This window comes from Talaromyces stipitatus, genomic scaffold, assembly GCF_000003125.1.
Source record: "Talaromyces stipitatus ATCC 10500 scf_1105507295511 genomic scaffold, whole genome shotgun sequence".
Taxonomy (NCBI): domain Eukaryota; kingdom Fungi; phylum Ascomycota; class Eurotiomycetes; order Eurotiales; family Trichocomaceae; genus Talaromyces; species Talaromyces stipitatus.
In genome coordinates, this window is record NW_002990119.1 from 1,620,962 (window position 1) to 1,645,831 (window position 24,870).

General features: G+C 45.1%; 8 protein-coding genes across 9 annotated transcripts, besides 2 other annotated features; 1 reads left to right on the forward strand and 7 right to left on the reverse strand.

Annotated features, from left to right (window-relative positions):
- Positions 1–3,811: 3,811 nt before the first annotated feature.
- On the reverse strand, positions 3,812–5,031 carry TSTA_103110 (rhamnogalacturonan acetylesterase RgaE). The gene is made up of 2 exons (XM_002486277.1): positions 4,641–5,031; positions 3,812–4,590 (listed from the first exon to the last, which is right to left on the reverse strand). Exons 1-2 carry the CDS (start codon positions 4,765–4,767, stop codon positions 3,950–3,952), a joined length of 768 nt encoding a protein of 255 aa, XP_002486322.1. The 5' UTR covers positions 4,768–5,031; the 3' UTR covers positions 3,812–3,949.
- A 957-nt stretch (positions 5,032–5,988) lies between these two features.
- TSTA_103120 (uncharacterized protein) lies at positions 5,989–7,852 on the forward strand. Its single transcript, XM_002486278.1, has 4 exons — positions 5,989–6,177; positions 6,246–6,327; positions 6,390–6,457; positions 6,528–7,852. The coding sequence occupies exons 2-4, from the start codon at positions 6,279–6,281 to the stop codon at positions 7,161–7,163; spliced, it is 753 nt and encodes a 250-aa protein (XP_002486323.1). The 5' UTR covers positions 5,989–6,177; positions 6,246–6,278; the 3' UTR covers positions 7,164–7,852.
- On the reverse strand, positions 6,530–8,810 carry TSTA_103130 (integral membrane protein, putative). The gene is made up of 5 exons (XM_002486279.1): positions 8,549–8,810; positions 8,387–8,486; positions 8,324–8,327; positions 7,925–8,265; positions 6,530–7,866 (listed from the first exon to the last, which is right to left on the reverse strand). Exons 1-5 carry the CDS (start codon positions 8,668–8,670, stop codon positions 7,555–7,557), a joined length of 879 nt encoding a protein of 292 aa, XP_002486324.1. The 5' UTR covers positions 8,671–8,810; the 3' UTR covers positions 6,530–7,554.
- Positions 8,811–8,976: 166 nt separating this feature from the next.
- On the reverse strand, positions 8,977–10,517 carry TSTA_103140 (uncharacterized protein). The gene is made up of 7 exons (XM_002486280.1): positions 10,199–10,517; positions 9,994–10,133; positions 9,879–9,938; positions 9,695–9,821; positions 9,526–9,616; positions 9,357–9,471; positions 8,977–9,273 (listed from the first exon to the last, which is right to left on the reverse strand). Exons 1-7 carry the CDS (start codon positions 10,450–10,452, stop codon positions 9,176–9,178), a joined length of 885 nt encoding a protein of 294 aa, XP_002486325.1. The 5' UTR covers positions 10,453–10,517; the 3' UTR covers positions 8,977–9,175.
- A 1,921-nt stretch (positions 10,518–12,438) lies between these two features.
- Positions 12,439–12,459: a sequence feature (AT_rich).
- Positions 12,460–12,728: 269 nt separating this feature from the next.
- Positions 12,729–12,748: a microsatellite.
- Positions 12,749–14,437: 1,689 nt separating this feature from the next.
- On the reverse strand, positions 14,438–16,423 carry TSTA_103150 (uncharacterized protein). 2 transcript variants are annotated; one of them, XM_002486281.1, is made up of 5 exons: positions 16,009–16,423; positions 15,848–15,894; positions 15,224–15,785; positions 15,083–15,170; positions 14,438–15,022 (listed from the first exon to the last, which is right to left on the reverse strand). In XM_002486281.1, coding segments are annotated over exons 1-5 (939 nt in total). In that variant the 5' UTR covers positions 16,011–16,423; the 3' UTR covers positions 14,438–14,782. The 2 variants fall into 2 exon arrangements, with proteins under 2 accessions (XP_002486326.1, XP_002486327.1); XM_002486282.1 differs by having other exon boundaries at positions 15,848–15,899.
- A 714-nt stretch (positions 16,424–17,137) lies between these two features.
- On the reverse strand, positions 17,138–18,859 carry TSTA_103160 (alpha methylacyl-CoA racemase, putative). The gene is made up of 2 exons (XM_002486283.1): positions 18,585–18,859; positions 17,138–18,521 (listed from the first exon to the last, which is right to left on the reverse strand). The coding sequence occupies exons 1-2, from the start codon at positions 18,631–18,633 to the stop codon at positions 17,386–17,388; spliced, it is 1,185 nt and encodes a 394-aa protein (XP_002486328.1). The 5' UTR covers positions 18,634–18,859; the 3' UTR covers positions 17,138–17,385.
- A 593-nt stretch (positions 18,860–19,452) lies between these two features.
- TSTA_103170 (uncharacterized protein) lies at positions 19,453–21,279 on the reverse strand (the record flags this gene model as incomplete). The annotated part of the gene is made up of 3 exons (XM_002486284.1): positions 19,453–19,983; positions 20,037–20,904; positions 20,969–21,279. 3 exons carry the CDS (start codon positions 21,277–21,279, stop codon positions 19,453–19,455), a joined length of 1,710 nt encoding a protein of 569 aa, XP_002486329.1.
- Positions 21,280–22,638: 1,359 nt separating this feature from the next.
- TSTA_103180 (sugar transporter, putative) lies at positions 22,639–24,671 on the reverse strand. The gene is made up of 2 exons (XM_002486285.1): positions 23,823–24,671; positions 22,639–23,766 (listed from the first exon to the last, which is right to left on the reverse strand). Exons 1-2 carry the CDS (start codon positions 24,556–24,558, stop codon positions 22,757–22,759), a joined length of 1,746 nt encoding a protein of 581 aa, XP_002486330.1. The 5' UTR covers positions 24,559–24,671; the 3' UTR covers positions 22,639–22,756.
- Positions 24,672–24,870: the final 199 nt, after the last annotated feature.

The window sequence follows — 24,870 nt, forward strand, 5'->3', positions numbered from 1 at the left end:
CTCAACTGTTAGCAATGTATCGGATATCCGATAACAAAGGATGTAGTTCCCTGTCGGTATCTTTCCTAACGCCGACTCTTTCTCCGCTTGGTTATGTACTGGACAGGTGCTTTATGGGATACAAAGTATCAATACGTAAAGGTAATTGTATTATCTTGTATGGTAACGAAGTGAAATACCAAGGCACATATATGTACATAGAATTCGTTGTTTGTTCGATTAATTGTAAGATGTTATTGAACCGATATAAATCCAGATCCATGGAATTCTGCGCGAACCCTAACTTGCAGAAGTACAACATAGCGAGAGCCGCAGTGCGTATTAAGATAAGCCTGACAAGGAAGTGTAAGTTACGTAGCTTCATTTTAATTAGTTTCAGACGCAGTGACTGCTATCTGTCGCTGACGGGAGGTGCGGAACGTGTTGACACAGCCTCAGTTTGACCAAAAGAGGATATTGCAATTCTGGCTGACGCCTGGACATCAAGCTAGCTCCTAGATGTCATCTAAAAATGGATCAAGGGGCCAAGGGCTATCGACTTAGGAAAAAGCGTAATCATGATGAGATTATTGTTACTCTTTCGATGTCAGAAGTAGGATTTGTATCTTTGTTATCACTCCAAGTGTAAAGGCTACACATTACAGGGGATAACAAATCATCAATGCTGCGGCTACAATTTCAGCCTTGGCTCCATTAAATGGCGGAGCCTCATGTCCCTCGTGACTGTGGTGTTCGCCTTCCACGACAATGTAGACGTGGAAAAGTAGATCGAAAAAGATCTTGATTTGTCCACATTTTCTTGCATAATTGATATAGCGATGTTGGAACAAAAGATATATTACTTGATAGTTTAGCACCAGTACGGGAAAATAGCAGAACGTCTTCATTGACCTCCAGAAACAACGCGGCCAAAATCATCGTACTAGGCGACATTTTCATTATCATCGACGGATCAAAAATCAGGAATAAATACAAGAAGAAATAGACCAGAAACCATGGAAATACATTGGGAACCCTCCTTTCAGGAACTCCAGCAAAACGCGCATAAACTGATGATTAGAAAGGATACTCCGGTTATACCACCTTTCTCGCATCTGACATCTACTTTTGCAATTTCCGTCGCTTTGACGGACTAAACACTCGCGTGATTCTGGTCCTGCAAGATGAGCTCACGCAGATAGAAGAACTGGACAACATCAACCAGAAATGTAGTAGACGTGACGCACTAGATGTGAACAATGGGTCATTTCGACAAGAGAGGGCTGATTTGATATGGGAAGCTCGTAGGAAGCTGCGAGAATACTGTGAGCTCTCTTCCTTGTACCCAAAAGCTGTCTCTAATGCGATTACGTTCCTGTCAGATAGATTCATGTATCAATATATAGAGGTAAAAAGCCGCGCGTCCGTCCGGAGAAAGAAATTACAAGTCTACAAAACTGACTGTCTAATCACAGCTGCGCAATCATGCCCGAAGAACAAGCCTACATCGACAAGGACGACCTATTCGCCCTCATTCCGAAAGAAAGAAGTTTGCTAAGACGAATCCTAGAGCACTCACCACAATTCAGACTATCAAGACTTTGGAAAAAGTCCACTTCGACTGATTTGCCATTCTTTAATGGTCATGAGCACATTCATTATTTCTCGAACAAACAGATTGATCGGTTAGTGACGCTGATAATCATCCTTACGGGACTGGTTATGCTGATTGCGCCAATTTGGATATTGGCGTTGATGTATGCGGTCGTATTGAAGTCGGCTGTTATCCCTGTTTTTATTCTTTTCTTCTTGGGTCTGGTGTTTTGGGGATGAATGCGAAGGAGACTTTGGCGGCTACGGCAGCGTATGTCTTAGGTTTCCAGATCTCTACTGATAACCATCAAGGGATAATTTGCTGATCTTTTTACAGGTATTCGGCTATCTTGATGGTGTTTTTGCAGCTCGGAGGTCCGGAGTATGCTTTTTGTTAGCTATCTTGTGCTAGATATGATGACAAGCGCATGTCATTCAGCATGGAGAGGTCAGTAATGGACCTTGGTATGTAGTAGTGACTGGAGCCAGTCAGTCGAACTGTATTCAAACCGTACAACGCCTGACTGTCACCAAGGACCTCACTCACAACCTATCTAGCCTTAATTATTTCCTATTTCGGCCGTCACTTAGGGCTCCGCGGGTAGCTCCTTAGGGCTGTGTTATCAGGGCCGAAGTCGAACGGATGGATGAATTGTTCCGATCAGCATCGCAACCCTGCATGCATTTCACTTTTCTGGCCAATCAATACTGTAGGTTATTAGTTAGTTAGCCTCTACATAGTATGTTAATTGCAACCTGCTCGGAGCTTGAGGTCAACCGAACCCGAGCGGATACGCTATACCCGCACGAACCGCTCCCTCGTGTCAGGAACGGGTTGCGGATGCGGATTTGGAGCGGTATATCGAGGACTTCGTATATATAGAACTGTTGATTTGTAATACGCAATGCAACCAATTTATTAGACCCTGAAAAAATGGCCCTCATACGGCCCCATATTTGACATTTAATGACAGTCTTGCATCCATGCCAATAAGCACTAACTAACCCTAGCCTTTTGTTACTCCAATCACACACGCTCAGTTACGAGGGCAGTCAAAGCCAGTCGGATGATTCCTTACATTTTCGTCCGAGCAAGATCTTTCCGCCCTGGTTACTGTTTGGGGTAAGGAATACGAGTGACCTGAATAGTTATGCATTGTCTTGAAATACATGTCAATGAAAGCCATACGCGTATTCGCCGCTATAAGCATGTATTCGATACCCTGTATTGGGATAGTTACACCACGAACCTATCATGAACTAGCAGCTTGGAACTGTAAGACAATCACCCGAATTTTACAGTTTCAATGATTACGGAATACTTTCAGCTCGTAATCAAACTTAGTTTTGCTTTTACTACATATGGAATATGCAACTTGTATCCGCTGATCAGAAGCTGATACGGTACTTGGTAAAGTTGGTCTAGGTGTTCAACTTGTATCCAAAGCTAAAAGCTACGCAGCTTCAGATAATCTTGATGCCTAATTCAACCCCCTTATTTCTGATCTTTGACGACAGGAACCGATATCTTTATGACAAATCAAATCTGTCTGAATCCGAGGTTTATGTGGCTATGCTCAATGCTGATGGAGTCCTTCATATATTTGGTATATTGTTACTGACGTTACGCATACAATTACGATACTTCATACATAGGGGTCAATCGTTTCCAGACAGATTGTAAGTATTAATGAGATACCTTCATCGTATTACAATATACTTGTATGTACATAACTCATAGTTAACATTTGAAAGCATGCCTAATTGCTGCCCCATTCCAAGATTTTGGGGAACCAACAGCTAACGCTGACTCGCCCCTGAATCAGTTCTAGTTTATTCTGGGGGTGGCTCAACCTTGGAAACTTGTGTCGATCTGCTCTGATCAACATGTGGCGTTGGCTTCAAGAGCTCTCGGGATCTGACATGCCAGGCATATGCTTAAGTTATTGCCCAGCGTCATTGAACTTATGGTCTTGCAACGTCTTGGTCCTTGGATGTTGACAAAACAAAAGTCGGTCAACTCTGAAGTAGAGTTTTGATTGCCTTGCATAAGGCAAGAATCACAGGAGTCAGCCCGTACTGTTGTCGCTCTAGATGGGCCTTGTCTCCTCGACTTTGAGCTTTTGGTTCGCCTGAAGTAAGGTGAGTTAAATCTTAATTACATGTTTACGGATGTGTAATGCCGAAACAAGGCTGAACAGGTATAAACGTGCCTTAGTATAAACGTGAAGGCCGACATCAACTCACAGTCTGACGTCGCTGAAATGAATCCCATCATTTGATTGTGGCCGAGACTTTACAGGAATATGCATGCCAAATCACATCACATGGTCAGAAATCGGAGAATCCCATTTATGTGAATCATGCACAGCAACTGCTACAGACACTGCCCCGCAAAATCAGTTGAAGTGAGATAACTCCTCAAACTCGAATTACCACAAACGACACCCTTCAAGAAAGCTTGTGCCACAACATTAGCACCAGCTACACTGGTATGAGTATGATCATTAGGGAAATATGAATCCACCGTCGACTTTCCCAATTGTTCAAAGATACTCGCGACATAAGCCCCGTGATCAACATATTCCACCCCAGATTTTTGAGCAGCAAGTTCAGCATATCCCACGAATCGAGACGGTGAGTATTGGAAATTACCAGTTTCCCAGGGGTTGTTGGGCGTTTGGCTGGAGATAATCACATGAGCACCTTTCGCCCTGAAAGTTGCAGCTGCATCTTCGAGGTAGGCAGGGAACGTCAAGACAGTTTCGTGGACTCCGTTATACGTGGTTGAACATGTCTGGGATCCTTCTCCTGGGCAATCTGTGCGACCGTTGTCAGTTGGGGTCAGTGAGCCACCGTCATTGTGTCCAAATTCAATGACGACAAAGTCTCCAGGATTGATATCGGAGGCGATGGTATTGAAACGTCTTTCGCGCGTATAGGAGCGGGCACTACGGCCAGCAACTGCGTCGTTGCTGATAGTTAGGGATAAATATGATGCCAGATATTGACCCCATCCTGGAAACATTTAGCATTCCCTACTCATGACCGGTATAATGATTTGATACCATCAGTTCCTGAGCCACCACCGCCAGGTGCCATTGTTGAGTCACCTGCAAGGTAGAGCGTTGCAGCTGTCACACTACTCACGTGAAACGCGCCGAAGGCGCATAGGATGGAAAGTGCGTTCTTCATGGCCGTAGTCTTTCGATTGAATGTCTTCCCTGGCTCTCTTTACTTTTCAGAGCAGAGTTGAACGACTTCTCGCATCTACCAGGTGGCCCTGGCATATAAACTCCATCGACAAGGCCTTGAAACCTCCACCGTGTAACTACTAAGACGACCCTCCATTTAACCGACAGCATCCTTCTTCTGCAGGCACATCTACCATGGGCAGCTTGAGTTTCACTGGATAGTACGTCGTGAAGCACCCGTCGTTGGTGGAGAATCTCTCCTCGGTCTCTCGGGTGAATGCTACCCCAGCTGAGGGGAATCCTTGGCAGATAAATATCCTCAGTATAAAGTCCGCCAGTAATGTTCGGTATTTTGGTCCATAGCATGAAATTTATATCATTGCTTTCTGATCCGTGTTCAATCTAGATGACTGTGCCTCATGTATTCGCAGGATATCCTTGGTAGAATATTCTCGAGAGAAACATCCATATATGAAAGCTTGATTGTGCTGACCAGGGCCGTAGATGTGTCTAATGTATCAGCATCATACCAAAACTCGCGTATACATCAGTTACTGATAGAAACGAGGTGACACATGCTGTTACTGTGCCTCTCAATGGGTCTTTGGTCGGATAGGTTTCGTAGACGCACCTACTCTCCGCTCTCTTGCCTCAGCTCTGCTTTCGCATATAATGGAATCAACACAACTCTATAGTAGTTCAGATAGCCTGTCCATATCGTGGTCAGATATCATAGGTCAACCCGCTCGCGTCGTCTGACTAGTCCTAGCCCTAGCCCTAACATCGTGAGAGCTTCCGGTTCGTGAGAGAAACCGCAACAATGGTTGTACGGCTCATGAGTCATTCGGACACCTTTCCTGAGAGCTCATGCTATTCAAGATAGGATTGTCCTGAAACCCATGTTATATTAATTTTGAGAAGCCCCCTAGACCGTTCCAATAGTGTCTTATAGCAACTCGCCAGGTCCTCTGTAGCAACCTGACAAAACGACACTGAAGTAAATCCTGTGATGGGATAGTCTTCCATGTCAAGACATCATTATGACCAGACCGTACGATGAAACATCAATCCTGATGTATGAAAGAGAGAGAGATTGTCAAGTCAAGAAAATCCGGGGGAGATCGACTTAGGAACAAAGTCGCTCTCATTGGCTGACGAAGGGACAGGTGGGAGACCCACGTCTTTTTGAGGCAGGAGGGGTACCGAGGGGCTTCTTTGAGCTGCTTACACCGAACGGCTGTCTACCAACTAAAGATCTGGCAAATATCACTTTCTGCATCACATCTTGTTGCTTCAGACTTTTCAGGCTGAACAGGTTTCTCTCCAAACAAAGACGCAGTACTTTATCCCAGCGATCATACGACAAAGAAGTCAAGCTCAGACAGTGTTTGGCCTGATCGAATCCGTTTAGGTAGCTATGGCTTTCCCTTATAGCTCTCAGAGATTGAGCTGTGCTAATGCACAAGGACTATCTTCCAGATCAGATATTTCATTCGCCAATCTACCTTGATCATGGCTCCTCGTGGTCGTGGTGGAAAATTCTCAAAACCTACTAGAGGAGGTTTGTACCGGAGTCCTTCGCCGTAGCATGCGCAAAGCCCATGGCTCATTTTTGTGACACAGGTGGCAAGCATTTTAGTCGAGATGTACAACCGGTTGACAAGGATGGTAATCCGTTAGGCATGTGGAGGGTAAGAAACAATCACATCTGTTTTGCAACTATGGATCAATGACTCATTGAACCTGTTTCCCACTCAACAGGATCCCGCAGATGAACCATCATCAGAAGAGGAAGAAGATTCTTCAGAGGAAGAGTTTTCCGAAGACGACGACGATGCCCCCGGCCCATCGAGAGTGGCACCCGAAGAAATGACCCGTGAACAACGAAAGGCAGCTGCAAAAGCAAAGAAAGAAGCGGCCATTAGAAAGAAAAACCAACAAGTCGCTCAACCCGGTGATTTGCCGCCGACAGACTCCGAGGACGAAGATGACGATGACAATGAGGATTTACCCGCCAACCCAAACCATTCAGCCAAATCCCGCTCCCAAGCACGAGCAGCCCTTCCTGCTGATACTGCTGCTGCACCTGAGCGAAAACCGAAGACCACGGAACAATTATCTCGACGTGAGCGAGAGGCTTTAGAGGCCCAGCAGGCTCGCGAGCGATACATGAAGTTACACATGGAAGGTAAGACGGACGAAGCACGCGCCGATATGGAGCGGTTGAGACTTGTGCGAGAGCGTCGAGAGGCCGAGAAAGCGCGCAGAGAAGCTGAGAAGGAGGAGAAGGAAGCACAGCAAAAGGCTCGCCAGGAGGAGATTACTGAGCGCGAAATGAAGCTTCGTGAAGCAGCGATGGGGAAACCACGAGGTGGTAAGAAAGTTTCCAAGAAGTGATGGGTTACATCTGTGGAGCGGGCTACATCAATATCGGTATTCGTTAAAATCATTACCGATCGAACAAGGCGTTGGTCAGAATCTGCCTCCTTGGTCTATATTGAGAATACAATATATTATTTTCAAGCACACGCACTGGTTAATGACAAGTCTCATGAATTTGTAGACACGAAGGTAACTGACGGTGCAGGCTGGAAGATAAGTAGATGAACAGAAAAGTACGCCAAACGCCTATTCGATGCGAAACAAATGCTGATATGGCACTTGCATGAGTAATGTAAACATCAGCAAAACAAAGAAGAATATGACACAAAACGAAGAAGCCATCAATTCTTTCAGGGCCTTTTTACCTCGGCATAGACGTATCGTATGATATTATATATAGCAGGTCTCACACCCCCCAAAACAAACCCTCAACACCACGACCCTGAGTAACAACATTCCAACCCGCAATCAGACTCACCAACCATAGTATCGACAACACCAAGATGGGAAGTAACAACAATTCCGTGTTGTGTAAAAACGGTAAAGCATTGTATCCGAGAAAGGTGATATATGTATAGTAGAGTAGTGCGGAGAGGTAGAGTGTGTTCCCTAGAAACGTGGTAAGGAAATTTGGTGGGTTGCGGGTGAGGATTGGTAAAAGGAGGAATTGGAGGACGTAAAGGTGCAGGTAGAGAGGGAAGAAAGCTCTATTCGAGACCTGGAAGTAATAAATTAGAAGTATGAACATATAGTTTTAAATGGAAGGGGAAACCGACATCAAAACAATACCCAAACTCAATCTGCTCCTTCTCACCCGGCTGCGCAAATAATCCCTGCGCAGCACCACGTCTAGGCATCCTTGACCCTCGAGATAATCCCGTCAAACTCGCCGCTGCCCCCTTGGGGCCGAATATGCGTCCAACAGCAAAATATGCGATTGTCGAGATGAGCAATGATGTTCCGATGAAATGTACAAATACGAACAGAATCGAGAGGCGGAATATGGATCCGAAACTGGGAGAGTAGGCGAGTCCCCAGGCTAGCGCTGTTAAGAGGAGAAAGAAAGAGAGGAGGTAGGTAAATGATGGGTCGGGTCGGTGCCAGGTGTTTTTTGTTTCTGAGATTGCGCGGTCAGTTTCATAGTTTTATTATCGACGTTTGGAGGAAGTTATTACGTTTCTGTAGGCATTCACCGATTAGCTGCAATCCAGTCTAGCTCTCCGAGGGTAATAACTTACATGATAGTACATTGATTTAAAGACTTTCTTAGGCGCAATCAATAGCGATGTCATTTCCCAAATGGCCATCTCAAAGTCCATCTGCGGGAACTTGAATAACCTAACGCAACAGTGTTAGCACTCAGGCACAAAGAGCCAACATTGCATAAAAGGTGGTAGGACCTTTTGAAGAATCTCGGCATCTTGATACTCGAACTCCCTCGTCCGGCTGAGCCAGCGCCGGAACTCCCTCCGAAGCTGGAGGGGATGCTGTGTTGTCGCGGTACGGAGATGTGTGGATTCATATTGGACAACGATACCAGGAAAATGCAAGTCTGCTAGCGAATGCGCGGCTCCAGTAATATATTTCGCATGCGACTCGGGACTCAGATTATATTTGTCCCTCTAAGAAGCAGTGCTGGCCATTTGAATGTCTTGCGAAGTTGAAGGTTGAGGGTGAAGTTGTCCGAGGATGACGATGGTGTAAACTTGTTAGGTTAGCATGTACTTGTCCATTTGTGGTTAGCGCACTGCGGACGTCTCGCGCTGTCCGACAACTTCTTTTACTCTTACTACAACATTCATTCTATACGTAATATCTTATGTATATTCATAATCAAAGTCATAATTCGTTAATCTGTATATGATGGGCTGTTCTGGTATAGGTATCGCTTGCTAAACATGTGCATACTATATTGCCTGGAAGGTCACGACGAATAATATGGACTCCAGCGCCGAATTGAAGGAACTTGAAGCAAAGGAGGTAAAGAAAAAACCCAAAAGGGGTCATATCGGAAGCTATGTGGTGATTCAGGTCATCGTCGCAAAAGCAGGTGGGTGGGCATCAAGGGGTTGTTGAAGCCAGTCAACCATACGCCGTGCTCCCTTGAGAGGATCGAGACCATCCACTATACGAGATACTTGTCAGTTTTCATCTGGCTATCCATTTCCAAAATTGACACCATTAGACATGCCGGGGAAATACACGTACCATACCCGATGAATGGCTTCTGTAAGCCGTAGCCCATCATCTTAACAATATCATCTGGGATCTCTGCCAAACGACGAGGGTCGACAGCGAGGAATTGGTTCTCGACGGCACGGATCTGTTTCGAAAATTAGTCCCTGACAACTTCCGTGAATTGTACGAGGACACGTACATATGGCTGACACCATTGAATGGTCGCTGCACGACGAGGTTTATCGGACACGTTAGGGCCACCACAGTGCCAGGTTGTACCGAGGAAGTAGCTATATTCTGTTAGAGATATCTTCTCCTCTTTTCATGGTAATTTGTTTCAATCAGGCGTCGGGAGAGGTGGAACATACAAGACAGTGCCAGCCTTGCCTACCATAGGCACAGCCTCTTCCATAGTCGGTCTTCGTTTGGAGTCCCAGAGGTGGCTGCCAGGGATCATCAAGGTTGCACCGTTCTCTGCAGTGAAGTCGTCGATTGCTTTAATTTTGGGGCCTATCAGCACATGTTGGGGACAATATCCTTCGGAGACATTACCTATCATAATAGCAACGCCCATTGGAGGGCGAGGACGAGGAAGGTACGTATATCCATCATCTGACAGTCACAACATCAGCAAATATATGATTAACACATGAGAGCAGGCACGAACCGTGGTGGAATAACTGAGGCTTCTCTCCGGGATTAATCTGTATAGTCGACGTGGCAGAGATGGTATAACCTTTCATCAAGAAATAATCGTTCAAGGCAAGAACTCGATCGAGAAGGCAGCACTTGTCGAACTTGCGTGACCTAAGTCAGTTATTCAGCATATGATTTTCATTCAGCAAATGGAGGTCTTGGGAGAGGTGACATACTTATTCAACAAGGAATAAATTCTGATCGTATCCCTTCCCTCGAACATATGACGACCCTTTCGTGGACTTTCACCCGTCAAACGATCAACTTCTTCCCGAAGAGATTGGACATCTTCTTCGGTAAGAAGATTGTCGAGTGCAACATAGCCATTTTTCAGGACAGACTCAATATCGGCTTTCTTGACCGGATCTTCTGGCAAGGGAGGAAGATGCTCGAGGTTGAGCAGATTGAGGAAATAGTCTACTTCAGGCATGATGATGTTCTTTAGGAATTTGTTATAGAAGTTGTATGACTCGATAGTGACGAATATCTGAGTTTGGCTAACTCGGTTCTACAGGGAGTTGGCTGTATAAGTACCCAGGCAACGAGGATACAACTAATCTCGATCTACTGTGGTCCGGTCTAGTCTTACTTGATTGATAAGTAGGATCCTCTGTATTATCCTTGGAATGTTTCCGTACCCCTCTCGCTGAGCTTACTGTCTCCGCTTGATTCAAGTTACTAATACCGATGTGGATGGCATGACAAGCTTTAGCCCTAACTTCCACCCTAAATGGATACACGAAGCAAAACTTCGATTGATCAACAGAGAATCATTTATAGTCACTACCATCCAAAGAAGGGAAAAAACCACACATTTTGAGGCTCGATTGCTGATTCGTTCTTCCCTTTATTGATTTACGTATGAAGCAGGGGTCGACACAAACAATCCAAGCTGCAATGCCACATGCACAGAAATACCCAAGCTTCGGTTTCATGCAGAGAACTTCTTTTGTCTGACGGATTAATGATTCCATCTGCATCCAGGCATCACCCAATATTAGCACGGATAATCAGAAAGCCATGCCATGCAGCTAATAATCCCTAGCGTCTGATCCTGGCAAGTCCAACGACTCGCAAAGACGTTTTTAACGAACCTGAAGAAGTCGGAACCCACCGGCCTGGGTCCGACGCCAGAGAATGATACATCAGATGCCACCTACCCGTTTTCGCATGGCTATATTACACATACATTAGGGCCAGCCATAAGAGTCGTACAAGAAAGTTTCCGACAAGCATAGTGGATAGAGAGAGTTGCCCATTGACCTATTGAACGTTTCAATCCCCTGCTCCATTCTCCCCGCCAATACATGATGGGGTTACTGACTTGGTCGACCTGCAGATATGAAAACGCCGAAACGGCTTGTGACGTGACAGCAGCATGCCATGGCTAAAGCTCATTTGTTGGTTGGTTGTAGACCTCAATACACAGTGGCAGTAGTGAATTGGAGATGACGAGGCCTTGGTCTCAAGAAAGAGGATGGAATATCTGTAAACAAACGCGGTTAACAGGATATTCTTAACGAGAAAGATCACAGTGGATTGATACCTGAGAAACTACACAGGAAGATATCAGAGCAACAATTATTATGAGCAATTACCCCTCCATTCCTTTCCTTTTGTCCCTCGCTTTCACCCCGCCTGAATCTCCGCTTAAAGTAAATTCCCTGGCGATAAAAAGTACGTCTCGTCATAAGTCTATACGATGTAAACCCACCTCTGACAAGCTGTCAGCAAAGCATGCATGATTTGCAAAGTTAAGAGCATCCTTACTTGGAGGGGTCCTGTCAACGTGTTCGACGTTAATTCAATTGTTTGAAAATCCACCGCGGAGACTATTCCGGTCGTCCTGTAAGTCCAGACAAGGGTGATCCAAACAGGCGGGATTCATAGCTCGTTGGATCCGGTCGAGAACGAGACTAAGTATCTAGGCACATATTCAGCCCATACTTGGCCCATCATGCGGTCATTCGATATTGCTTACTAGAGACGGGTTAGCTGATTACAATAGTAGTAGGAAGGATTCCTTGCATCGGTGTACGCAAATGTAGTTACATCGTTGATGGATACTTGAGTTAGAGAGGAATAAGATCATCGCTACCTAGGCTTCCCTGATGTGCTCAGTCATCTTCACCTTCCTCCACATGTGAGAGTGAACTTTGTAGAATTCATCTCACTATCGGAGTCAGTGCACATGCCTTGCTTCGATGTCCCCAGAAAATAAAGTTAAAGGTACGAATCAAACCATTCAGGTCATGTAGTTATACGTATGGGCTGAACTTACGGTTCAAGTCCAAGCGAGTCATTTGAACAAATGACCCGCACGATGATGCGCCTGTCGCGGCGCTGGCTAAGTGAGTGCTTTACCATTCAGGCAAGTCTGTATTTCCTCCTCCAAATCGTTTAAATGAATACTGTGTTATAATTATAATTATAATATCATAGACTTCCAAGGGTATAAGTTCACCTGCATAATTCAAGTGGCTCGATGTTACAACGATCTTCCTTGACCGACTTTTCAGAACATGGGCTCACGAGTCTGTATTCCGGAAGCCCTAAAATAGAACTGTTGTCTTCTTTCTTCATCGGGAGCAGTCATTGGGCGAGTTTCTAGCCGGGGTTCGAAAAGGATATGAAAAGAGGATACATGATGCATATCATTCCAAGGTTTCCTTGTCGTCTCCTTCTGTTCATGGGTCGATGCCCGCGCGTCCCGTCCCGTCCCGTCCGTACCATAGATGTTGACTGGGTAGTTCCATACGATACATGCAGCTCATCAATGAGCGACTATTCTAAGCTGTAATTATTAATAGAAGTCAAGGGTCTCGAGAATATCAGTACGTAGATGCTATTTGACCCTGATTATTGCGGGCTGATATAGGTGCATTGTTCACTTGTCAATCTTGTCGAACTAGGTAGCCCTAGACCTAGCCCTAATCAATTGATCTTGGAAGTATATCTACACAATCAACTAACTTAGCTACCAATACAGAAACGAGGCTCCTAGTCAGGCTGAAATATCTACATTTGAACAATATATTAGCAAGCCAAATACGATTAATTCTGTCTCTGCATTAGTCAAATCCTCTTCGTAGCTAGTTCGTTGGCTGGATATTCCGTCACTCTGTGTCTTGGTAGAGAAACAAATTCCACTTTTTCGAAGATGTATAACCATTAGAAAGCAGCACCATACTGTTGGGACCAATGTCTCATTTTTGAGTACGGGATCACTGTTCCGTGTCTATGTGGTTGATAAGGTCGTAAAAACGTAATTGTATGGAATGCATGTGGACGCTATACTTCGTCCCATACATACCTATCAAATCAAATGGCCAGTGATTAAACGAATTCATAGATTGCTCTAATATTGAGCAATCAGAGAAAGGGAATCTGTGCCGTAGTCAGAGGAAGGAGGTATCTCCTAATCAGGAAAATGTCGACCATATATTATATCTCTATCTTTTAGCAGATATCCATAACATATCACCAACATTGCTGGCCCGCCATTACACAGTGTAATTAATTTCTAGGAAAGATTATCGTCATTAGGTCGATTGATTAATCCGATTATACAGCTTAATGTAAAGCCCTGGTAATATATTACCCTTTAGTGACCCAAATAACCCCAAAAGCATCTATACAATAATTGCCTCGAACCAACATTGCAGGTCGAGAAAGCCACGCATTTGTTCCTGAATAGAACGTCAGGTACAGTAACAACATCCTAGTCATGAGTAACGCAAAGCAGAAGCCTCAAGTACGGAAATCGTTCACTCCGTTCGACTGGAAACGATTCAGCGCCCAGGAAAAACGCAGGAACGTTTTCCGAAAGTCGGGCTTGCAGTACTTGTGGATATACATGGCACTCTAACAAGCCATCGAAACCTGCAAATATTTGCAATCGAGGGTGTAGTGACATTTTATTTCATTGGAACACACGTTTTGAGTAGTATGTAGATCGAAATAACTTGGAAGTTGGCTCGAATCAAGATGCATCGTTAGCCTAAGAACTGATATCCTCAACGGAGTTAAACCTGCAAAATTGTACGCACATCAATGCATGCTCTTTCAAAAGTAGTATCTATTCGGCCTTCGGGCCTGAATATCAATCAAGCTAACCTGGAAGTCAAGAACTTATGGTAGATATCCAATCAGTGAATATGTATGCAGATTGCATTTCTGGATATCCGCGAGAGTTTACGTGAGTCTACGTAAACAATAGAGAAACCCAAGTGAATGTCTCACCATTACTCAGAACACATGCGTACACATTCAAAACACGTGTCGCGCGCTGGTTCGGTATATCCGTGAATTCTAAATGAGTGGATTAGGACTCGACACATTAGCCCGACATGTCCTACACTCTGCGTGCCAAGCATGTACGTAACAATACATGCCGACTCAGTAGAAAGGCCTTTATCCAATGCTGAAGATTCTTTTTTAGGTCCTCAATATGACTACATCGCAATATCCGAGAACGGGTTGACCTGCTACATAGGGCATTGCCCGGAAGTATATGATCCATGGTAACAGGATCAGCATCAAGAATCCAATTATGAATCTGATAGAAAGTCGAATCAGACATCCTCCCAGTTTTCAGAACGAATCGATCAAATGACCTCGTCCAATCGTTTTGTGATAAATATTGTGCAAAAGGTACTTTGCGTACCTAGAGGTACCCGCCGTAAATATCCTTACGCCAAAACAACCCCCAACGGAGGTTTGGAAAGACAGAAAAAGGAGAACAAGACGAAAAGTATCGGTTAAGATTTTCCCGGCTTCCGCCCATGTATGAAATGAATTACCACATACAAATGATTCCGAGCAGATGACAACTCCACCTTGACTCGTTCCATCAATTGACGCATTTCGTCGCTGGACCAGCCTAAGACTCGTGTGAAGGGGGCTAAAGTGAATGCTTCTAATGCCTCGAAACAGTGGAAGAGCATCATATAGCCTAATTCCTTGAGACGCCGGTCTTTGGGCCAGGGCCCTACAGGTACCTGTTTGATGGGTCAGCTTAACGGAGATTTTGAGAAGGATAACGAGGGTGGTCGAGGTACCTTGTATGCATCGTCTCGCACATCAACAAACCCTGCCCGTTCTAATCGTGCTTTGAGCGTCTCTACACTGTTCATTGGTTGGCCGACCCTATTTATCGTCAGTGGATGCCAGGCTGAACGGCAGGCATCATGCAGACATACCGCTCACTCGCTTCATTCAGCTTCTGTTGCCAGGTTTTGATCGCTTCCGCCCGATTCAACGTCCCGTCATCCGACTTATATACCGCTTCATATTCCTGCAATTCAATGACACCATTTTCATTCAGGTTTTCCATTGCTTGATGGAACAATGTATTCCAATCCTTAATCGATCCTGCCATCCCCCGTCCATGTATAAAATCAAACTTTGAATCAAAAGTCCACGGTGACTCGATATCATCAACAAAGAACCGACAATTGGGAGGAATATTACTGGGTTGAATAGGCGATAGATCGATTCCGACAACATGACTGTCCGGATGTACGTCCGCAAAGTCTATAGCCCAGGAACCCGTTCCGGTGCCGAAATCGAGGACGTGCCGGAGCGATTGCGGTAGTCTAACACGATACAGGTGGCCACGGAGAAGCATTTTGAAGATGTGATGTGCTAGGTCGAGACGCTCTTGCTCCTTTTCGTCATTCGGCATCATATAGGAGCCGTCGCGGTAAGCATGGTATCGGCGGCCATTTTCGAAGTTGTAGCTTTGTAGTGAGGGACTGTAGCCTGAACCTAGTCAGTCTCTCTCTAGTCTTTGTCATAGAAGACCAATGAACAGGGCAATTTACGGCTTTCCGCTTCGGTGCTCAATATCGTCTCAGCATCGTACAGCTCCCTGCTCTTAAATCGACCGAAAGTAAGTATGCGCACGTGACAAAACCAGCGATCACAAACAGCAATTCGAAATTCATAGTAAGGATACTATCATTCAATCCGATGCGAAACTTACATCGATCTCCAGCGTACCAGTGCCGCTCATTGCTCGCTTCTCATGCAAACTTGTTCCCAGTCGCGGGGTTAACCAAATTGTCCGGAAAAGCTTCCGACGAAAAATGCCTCCCAACCTTCCCCGGAAACAAAGTAGTTTCTGTTGAGTCTGTTGTAGAAAGCCGGATGTAGCAGTTGAGGACCCGATACTAAATAACCGGGAAGAATTGTTTATGTCGAACTGATAAATAGAATTAAATCTATGCTCCTCCGCAGTGAGTAAAGGAAAAATAATCATCCACTGGGGTAGTTTAATCGGAGTGGTTTGTCCCAAGTTCCAGCAGGCTGGGTCGGGAATCTGTAAATTTTCGGCCAACAGGGGTTTTCTCTTAGTCAGACAATTAATATCACTGCAACTAATCCATCTAGCGTAACATGAGGAAAAGATAAAAAGATTAAAATGAGAGAGAAAAAAAGAGAACGACGAAACAAAAATGAAGCTAGTGCTGCTGCCCAATTTAATATCCTTGTGCTTATCTAGCTGTACCGTTCTGCCGGGTATTCAGTACATAGATACTCGCGTATTTCTGTGTTTTCTGAACAATGCAACAAGTAAACTGACAAATATTCGCTCATTGATCGACAAAAGGCAATTCTAAGCTATGATCGAGGCCGAATGGGAATCCTCATACATTTTCTGGCCAATCACAGACAGAATGTCGACCAAGTTCCCAAGTAGCTGGGTGGGGGTTAGGGTAGGGTTGGGATGTGATAATGCACCCTGTGATCTAACTGGTATTTGTATGATTTCTCTCATAGATTACATATTGTGTTATTATCGACTGACTGTTTCTATTGCCTAAAGACTTACTATATTGATATTGGCATTCTCACACCAGCATAAGTAGATACCCACTAGTGGGTTCGATCAGATTGACGCTCGTCACCGCTTCCTTTATGGTTACACCAAGAGTATCATCTTTGTATCCTATTGTATGTTAAGCTGCCTGATATAAAACCTCTAGATGATACCTACGTAGTTGAATCATGGATCTATTGCAGATTCGATATATAGGTACGTAGTAGTGGAAGGTTGGGTCCACGATTTCGGGACGCTGCTTCGGCCCATGGTATTGTCTGATAAATCATGGTTCATGTGGTACATAGGCAGTTCGGGCGGATATCTTCAGCCCGTTAGACCCAGTCAGTCAGTTCCAAACCTAGTTTATGGGTTCATAAGTTGGTCTCCACATCAGAGTATGCAGAAGACTAGATGTCGGATCCTACCGCAGACCCATTTGTTTGTTGCCCGATTGAGAGAGGATTCTGCGCAATAATATTGCTGAATTAAGGGCCTGGCATTGTAGACATTCACTAAGATAGTCGAGTCGCATATTGATCACAGTTTTGATTTTGAAACAACCCGAATACAACTACCATCATCTGTGCAGATATCATCAGCCCTGAGCCAGCGACGGACAACCTCCTCATTCCCTCTGCCTGATACCAACTCCGGTATCTTATTTTCTGATACCATAGACTCTGCTATTGTTGGGAGAGATGGAGTACGACTCAAATACACCAATGGTTGGTGAACATCAACATCATCCACATCTAACACCGGACTAACGCAGGCCGGCATTTTGTCGAACACGCTCCTCCAATAATCCTGCGATTGCGATGCAAACCTGTCGGTTAACAGGCCCCTAATTGCTGGCCAATTTCCGCGGTCAGTTCGAGACGGTACCGAGGCAGGTTCAATGCCCAATCCACGTATCAATCGCTCATAAAGTGCGTCCTCGATACTAGACACCATCATATACTTCCCATCAGAGGTTTCATAGATATCCGACCATGGTGCATTATTCACTCCGGTAAGAGATGGCTCATTATCAGGTTGACCGTGCCGTCGTTGTAGCGGGAATGTGGCTAGATATGAAGTGCTTTGTTGAACACTGGCGTCGACAATCTGGCCCTTGCCAGACGCACTTCGATGGATAACGGCTGCGAGAATACCGACAACACACGACATACTTCCCCCGCCAAAGTCGGCTAGGTAGTTGACTGTTGGTTTGGACAATGTGCTGTTGTGGTTACTATTGCTGTTGGTGGGCGGCACATGCTGCAATGCAGGTATTGCACCCGATACTGCCACGAAATTATTCTCATGGCCCATTGCATGTGCGTATCTAGCATCGTAGCGCGAGTATCCGGTAACTCGTGCATATATAAGTCGAGGGTATCGCCGACATAGTTCATCAGCATTCATGCCAATCATGCGATCGAATATGCCAGGCCGATAAGAATCAATCAATATATCTGCGGCCTCCAATAACCTCAAAAACGCCTGGCGTGATGCAGTTACCTCAAAATCCACAATTATGGATTTCTTGTGTCGACACAGGGAGTCTAACCATCGCTTTTGTGTCTTCTTCTGAGGTTTCAATGGAGGATCAACGCGGACTACGTCGCACCCTAGGTCGGCGAGGACCATGCCTGTGAATGGAGCCATTGCGATGCCTTCAAGCTCGAGGACTATATACCAGAACACGTCATCAGCTCGTTTTCTTGTCCTGATAATCATATCGCTGCCCAAACCTTTCAATCCCGCCAAAGGCGGTTGTCTGATGGTATCGTCTGAAGCCATTTTTTGTTGAATTTTTGTATTCTTTCAGAATGATCCGGTGGAATGTCCGCTATTATATGCTAGTAGTAAACGAAAGCTAGAAATCCCTGGAACTTCTTTTGTTTGAGTTTTTCCTTTATAATATAGTCTGCTTAGTCAATGTAAGTAGCAGAACTGATGAGAAATGATCCCGGACCTCGGCATTTCGTCACCTATTGAGATTCGAACTTAGGTAGTATAGAAGCGTAATCGGCAAGTGTGGAAAAACCTTGAAGTTATATCGACGATGTTAGATTGAGAAGAAACACATCTAAAAGGACAAGATCTAGGTGGTCAATCTAGTTAACTTGCCTATCTTCCGGGAACCCTTACTTCAAGTTCCAATATTGAAGAATAATGAATTATGAATGAGCTAAATACATGATAATTACTCCGAAGAGTCCAATAGCCACCTACTCTCCACCGGTTCTTTGGCCAAGCGGGGTATTTACTATCTTAATTAGGAAGTGAGTTAGATCGCACTATTGAATCGCCATTCCTGACAAATGCGGTACTATTATCCTGGCTTTGATAAGTAGCTCTCTACAAATATGTACCTAGTTTAATGATTTTCATCTAGTGAAATTTCAATTAAACACACTCAGTTCATGATTTTGAGTCGGCTACATACTTCGCAGCCCTCGATCAATCCTAATTGATTCATTCCCACATCCTCTCCGATTCTTCTTCTTCATCAGTGTATTCTTGCCAGAGCTTTGTTCACGCTACGATTCACGCTAGACCTATGCCATGTAGAATAAAAGTCACCACCAAGTCGATCTTGCGCTTGATACTGAGATCTCAGCTCTGGCCTGGCTTTTCATACCATGGCTTATCAGCGTTGTTCGCCGTCAGCATGTCACGGCATTTCTCTAGACCAGTCCAGGGGCGTAGGTCCTCGGGATGCACAAAGTCAAAAGGTAGTGAGAAACTGAAATCACGAGTTTGGACGGACTTCTTCCAATATTCTGCTATGTTATTAAATATTTCTGTACGTTCTTTGAATCGAGGAAACCCTTTCTTTCGACAAAGAACGAGGCATGTGTCAGGGTTCGAGAAATTCCCAAAAGCTATGATCTCTAAATTGGGAAATGTCGGATTTTCAAAGGCCCAGCTGGCAAAATCAATTACTTCTGATAGCCGACAGGCTTCGTCCCCTAGCACTAGGTAGCGATCCAAGAATCGGATCATGTTGGCAATATCTTCTGACTTGCCTCCTGTAATAGGTTCCTCCCAAAGGCTCTTGTTGGTGTTTTTGGCTTTATTTGTTACTCTGAAATGCATAACTTTGAGGGAAGGAAGGGCCACGCGTATTTCAAGTAGCATCCGCCTCTAATCGGTGTTAGTGTATGTATCAACAGTAGTTCTCATTCAGCTTGACTCACCAGAATATGGGGAGGACACCAAAAGGCCATCCCTTCCAGGGATGGAAGTGCTCCTCCCGTCATGCCTCGGATGATACAAAACGGAGGAGGCACATCGTTTGCTCGGGAGAGTCTCGTTTCGTAGAAGCTGCAAGCCATTCGTTTCACACTGGTTTTGTCCCACGCGTTAGAGCTCATAATAGGGTCAGTCATGTCTATGAAAGTCAAGTAAAGTTCTTCTAATTGGCACCCGTGTACGATAAGCAAATGCTCCAAAGTGAAGTGTATACGTCCTGCCATTGGTTCGTTAATGACTGCCCGAAGAGATCGTAGTGACATGCCGCAGTCGGAAATGGTCCACGTCTGAAAGAAATCGAGAGTTCCAGGACATTTATACAGATGCAAGTTTTCCAATTTGGACAGATCAAAGGTCAGTGTGTCCTGGGGTTGCCAAGTAAGAAGCCGAACATGACGCAGGGATAAATAAGTGAGCGATTTGAGCCGTACATCTTTATCAAGCCATACGCCCATATCACTATTAGGGAAATGATTATGATTGGGGACCAATAATCCAAGCCAAATCAAGTCATGTTCATGGAGTTGGATATTTTCCTGCGTTTGCTCAACGCGTAGCACTTCCAATTCAAGGGAGACAAGATGTTCAGCGTTGTTCTTAAGGACGAGCCGAATTAGCGAAAAGGCACGTACAGAATCAATTCCACGCCACGAAAAGTGACGGAGATTTTTGAGACTAGCGAGCCCGGCTAGCGAGCCTCCGACACATGCGCTGTCCACTTTCAGAGAAAGAGACCTGAGATTTGGCTGGAAATGGGGAATATAGCCTGATTGTCCGAGAACTGAAGCTGGAACACAATAACCCATGTGCCATCTAAAGAGAGGAGTCAACTTGTTATCATACACAAGTGCAGGTCTCTATTGACTACAATACATACCCAAAGTGACGCAGTCTATCAATCTGAAGTTCTTGAAGGATGTCGTTTGTAGCACGAGAAACATCTCCCATCATCTGGGCATGGCACGCCAAAAGATCACTTTTCTGTAGACCCGAGCTGGTGTTCAAACGACGACGAAAGCATCCATAGAAACCATCCTTGGGGCCTATGAGATCTAACTCTCGTGTATATGGGGATATCGATGCTTTGTTCTGCGAACCGTTTTCTTCGTAGAATGTTTTCGTCAACTTCTCATAGCCGAAGTTGACGGGATCGAGGACACGCCAATCATCAATGGGGCCATCGTGCATCTTTACTGTGAGCTTTACATAGAGAAAAGGAATCATCCGTTGGTGTAATAACGGCTAACTTTCGCAAGAGCTATGACATCGGCCGTTGATAACTGCGAAGTCCGTTAATTCCGTTTAAAGCTTTTCTCTCGATCAAGGGAATTGAAGCTAACCAATCCAACAATAATTTCTAGTACCTCATATGGCAGCAGGCACAACTTGCATTGATCCTGGATACGTGATAGATAATGATCCTTGCTGAGATCCATCGCATCGGCATCCATCCTTGGAGACGTCGAGCTTGTATTGAACGATCTAAAAAAGTTTGTTTCAGAGAAGATAGTATTGATAGAGAGTTTAGATAACCACTCACTTCTCTCGGTGCTGGGATGGTAACTAACTTGCTGGATATGAAGATATATACTTCTCTTCCTCTCTCTCTGCCAGGATCTGGTCATATTCAACTTCACAGTCGCCCTCCATTACCTTTGACAACTCCAGCGATATTCCGACAATTTGATCGTCCTCGGCCAACGTAAGGGGCCTTTTTGTCAGGACCATGTCGACTTCTTTAGCTAGAAATAGTAACATTGGCAGTTCGTTCAATGACAACGGAACTTTCCATGCAAAGGGCTTGTCCGAATGTCAATGAACTGGAACGTACTGAATACATTCAAGTGACAAAGATTGCTAGATTTCTCTTTACCCTTGGAAAAAGAGATCCCTAAAATATGAAAGTCGTAAGATAACTTTTGTTGAGACAAAAATGCGGAAAAGAAAGCGAGGCTATTGACGGGAATTCCTGCTGTTACCGCCATATCAGGGGGTGTATTCATATAACACCAGCAATTGAGAAGATGAAGATAAAATATTGGAATACTTGCTTATTAGAACCATAGCGGCTCTAGGAGGAAATCCCAGCTATTTATACTTAGATCCTGCTGCCAGGATATTCCAACGTGACAAGCTAACACAAAGATCTTTCATAGAAATCTCACAAAGGTATTTCACACATTTGAAATAGGAGGGTGAACATTGTAAGGTTTCTATATCACAAATTCCTACTCATTGTACCTTCCTGATATATTACGGGATCTGTTATTGCTTGAAAGAGAGATTCCCCCTACACGGCACAACAGCTAGGTAATACTAAAAAATATTGAAGTTATACCAAGCACGAAGATTCGCAAGCCTAGGGTTATATGACTATATTGGATTACAAGTGTTAATACTCCAAGGGTCAGGTTGTGGTTAACGAATGGGGTATACGTATCTGTTACAGTCAGTAGGATTTATGAACTTATTCATGTACCAATCCAGAAAATTTCCTTAATGGTGAGTTTGTCTAAGCAAGTCTACGAGAGGATTACAAGATTCAATGACAGTAATTAGGTCTGATAATAGATATAGATCAAGGGATACTAGCTAGCGTATATAAAGCTTGTCTGTTTCCAGATTATATAGATGATCCGAAAATCAACATCGCAAGAAACCGTATTTACTCTTCATGGGTAGCGATGTTCTCCTTCTCGTTAACCTTGAGGTCAGACACCTCAGTAGCATAAGCCAATCCCAATTCTTCGTAGATGCGTTGCATGCGCTCACGGTCCCTGTTAGCAATGCTACCCATGTCACCACCGAAGAAAACGTCGAGTTCCTCAAGGGTCTTGTCCTTGGTCTCAGGGAAGAAGGCCCAGATAAAGAAACCACCACCGAGAGAGAAAATAGCGAAGAAAATGTAAGTACCATACTTCATGGAGTCAAGCATGTCCTTGGTGGTGAGACCAATGATGAAGTTGAACATCCAGTTGGTGGATGCGACAATGGCAACACCGCGAGAACGCATACTGGCAGGGAAGATTTCTTGGGCGAGCACCCATGCGACGGGACCCCAGGAGTAGGCAAAGTTAACGGCAAAGAGCCAGATGAAGACAATGGCAACCCAACCTTGTGCAACGGCAAGATGCTCATTCTTGTCCCACTGGGGCTTGTAGACACCTTCAACGGAGGCGACAATGACGTGGCAGATGAACATACCCAGAGCACCGACAATCAAGAAAGTCTTACGACCGAATTTGTCCAAGAAGAAGACAGCGGGAAGAGTAAAGATGATCTGCAGGATACCAGTGACACCAGTAGCGAGGAGATCAGTGGTAGTGGAAGAGAAACCGAAACTCCTGAAGATTTGTGGAGCATAGTACAACACAGCGTTGATACCGGTGAACTGTTGGAACACCATCATACCACTTCCCAAGAAGACACGCTTGAGCATGTTGGGAGCGAAAAGGGCTTTCCATGGGGCAAGCACACCACCGCTGCCAATCAATTCAGCTTCGGTTTGTTCGTCAAACATAACAGCAGCCTTGATTTCCAAGAACTCGGCGGTGAGAAGAGGATCATGAGGATCGAGACGGCGGAGTCTGCTGAGAGCGTCACGGGCTTCGTCTTCGCGGTGCTTCAACATCAACCAACGCGGGGAGAATGGGAAAAAGAACAATCCGAAGAACACTAAACAAGCTATGTTAGATGCCAGAGTCGGGACAATGACAATGAGGTTGACTTACAGATCCAAGCAGGAATCAATTGCAAAGCCAAGGGGACACGCCACGAGACAGTCTTCTGGCCAGTGCAACCATGGGTATGGTTCGCGTCGTAGTTGTAGTTGTTTTTGGAGTCATAGGGATTTGCAATACCCTCTGGCTTGCAGTGGGTGCTACCAATGTAGGAGAAACCGAAGTCAAGCCAGAAAGCAATGGTTGTACCGATAGTGATGGAAAGTTGCTGCAAGGAGACCAAAGAACCACGGAGCTCGGGAGGAGCGATCTCGGCCTGGTACAATGGAATGACCATGGAGAACATACCGATACCGAAACCACCGATGACACGACCGGCGAAGAAATACGCAGGTGATTGAGCGCCGGATTGGAGACCCGTTCCGAGAGTGAAGACGAACACAGCAAACATCATACTGTACTTACGGGAGATAGCGTCGGACAAGTAACCGTTGAAAAGAGCGCCAGCCCAAGCACCCAATTCAAGAGCAGAAACGAGCCATCCTTGAATGTTGGAGCCCATAAGGCCAGGGAAATGGTTCATGAAGTTCTCCATAACCAGAATCGGTCCCATGACACCCTGGTCGTATCCGTACATCATACAACCGAGAGACACGAAAACACAAGTCAAGGCCACATAAGGGTTCTTGAACATACCACGGATACCATGGGGTTTGGAGGCATTTTGGCGAGCGACCAGGGACTGACTGCCCTTGGACTCTTTGGCGCCAGAGAAAAGGCCTGGCATGATGGCGATCTGCTGTTGCTGCGGTGTTCTCGAGGTAGATTAAGGGTCTTGGTTCTCTCCGAGCTCACAGCTACGACTGGAACAAAAGAGAAGAGAAGGCCGAGCACGCGACTGGAGAAAGAGGAAACCAGACTTCGAACTCGGGGGGATCGGGACTATTTTATAAACACCTGGAGGCGTCCCCAGACCAACGTGAGTGTACCACTACTTTCTTTCTCATCTGATATCCGTAATTTTTAAACTTTGACCTAAATACCCACGTTACATGGCCGCTCCGTCCACTCTTTCTTCCCCATCTGGAGACTCCATACT

Bases quoted from the DNA above. Each gene is read 5' to 3' on its own strand.
- TSTA_103160 (XM_002486283.1), bottom strand. From the start codon at position 18,633: ATGGCTTCAGACGATACCATCAGACAACCGCCTTTGGCGGGATTGAAA. The intron at 18,522-18,584 runs GTTTGGGCAGCG...TCTGGTATATAG, and splicing joins GCCTTTGGCGGGATTGAAAG to TCCTCGAGCTTGAAGGCATC.
- TSTA_103180 (XM_002486285.1), bottom strand. From the start codon at position 24,558: ATGCCAGGCCTTTTCTCTGGCGCCAAAGAGTCCAAGGGCAGTCAGTCC. The intron at 23,767-23,822 runs GTAAGTCAACCT...TAGCTTGTTTAG, and splicing joins ATTGATTCCTGCTTGGATCT to TGTTCTTCGGATTGTTCTTT.
- TSTA_103140 (XM_002486280.1), bottom strand. From the start codon at position 10,452: ATGCCTGAAGTAGACTATTTCCTCAATCTGCTCAACCTCGAGCATCTT. The intron at 10,134-10,198 runs GTATGTCACCTC...TAACTGACTTAG, and splicing joins ATTTATTCCTTGTTGAATAA to GTCACGCAAGTTCGACAAGT. The intron at 9,274-9,356 runs GTACGTGTATTT...TATCTCGTATAG, and splicing joins GAAGCCATTCATCGGGTATG to TGGATGGTCTCGATCCTCTC.
- TSTA_103110 (XM_002486277.1), bottom strand. From the start codon at position 4,767: ATGAAGAACGCACTTTCCATCCTATGCGCCTTCGGCGCGTTTCACGTG. The intron at 4,591-4,640 runs GTATCAAATCAT...AAATGTTTCCAG, and splicing joins TGGTGGCTCAGGAACTGATG to GATGGGGTCAATATCTGGCA.
- TSTA_103120 (XM_002486278.1), top strand. From the start codon at position 6,279: ATGGCTCCTCGTGGTCGTGGTGGAAAATTCTCAAAACCTACTAGAGGA. The intron at 6,328-6,389 runs GTTTGTACCGGA...TTTGTGACACAG, and splicing joins CTCAAAACCTACTAGAGGAG to GTGGCAAGCATTTTAGTCGA. The intron at 6,458-6,527 runs GTAAGAAACAAT...CCCACTCAACAG, and splicing joins ATCCGTTAGGCATGTGGAGG to GATCCCGCAGATGAACCATC.
- TSTA_103150 (XM_002486282.1), bottom strand. From the start codon at position 16,284: ATGATTATTTTTCCTTTACTCACTGCGGAGGAGCATAGATTTAATTCT. The intron at 15,171-15,223 runs GTATGTCTGCAT...GACGATAAATAG, and splicing joins CTGAATGAAGCGAGTGAGCG to GGTCGGCCAACCAATGAACA. The intron at 15,023-15,082 runs GTACCTCGACCA...CCCATCAAACAG, and splicing joins TGCGAGACGATGCATACAAG to GTACCTGTAGGGCCCTGGCC.
- TSTA_103130 (XM_002486279.1), bottom strand. From the start codon at position 8,670: ATGAATCCACACATCTCCGTACCGCGACAACACAGCATCCCCTCCAGC. The intron at 8,487-8,548 runs GTCCTACCACCT...CTGTTGCGTTAG, and splicing joins ATGCCGAGATTCTTCAAAAG to GTTATTCAAGTTCCCGCAGA. The intron at 7,867-7,924 runs GTCGGTTTCCCC...TATTACTTCCAG, and splicing joins AGTTTGGGTATTGTTTTGAT to GTCTCGAATAGAGCTTTCTT.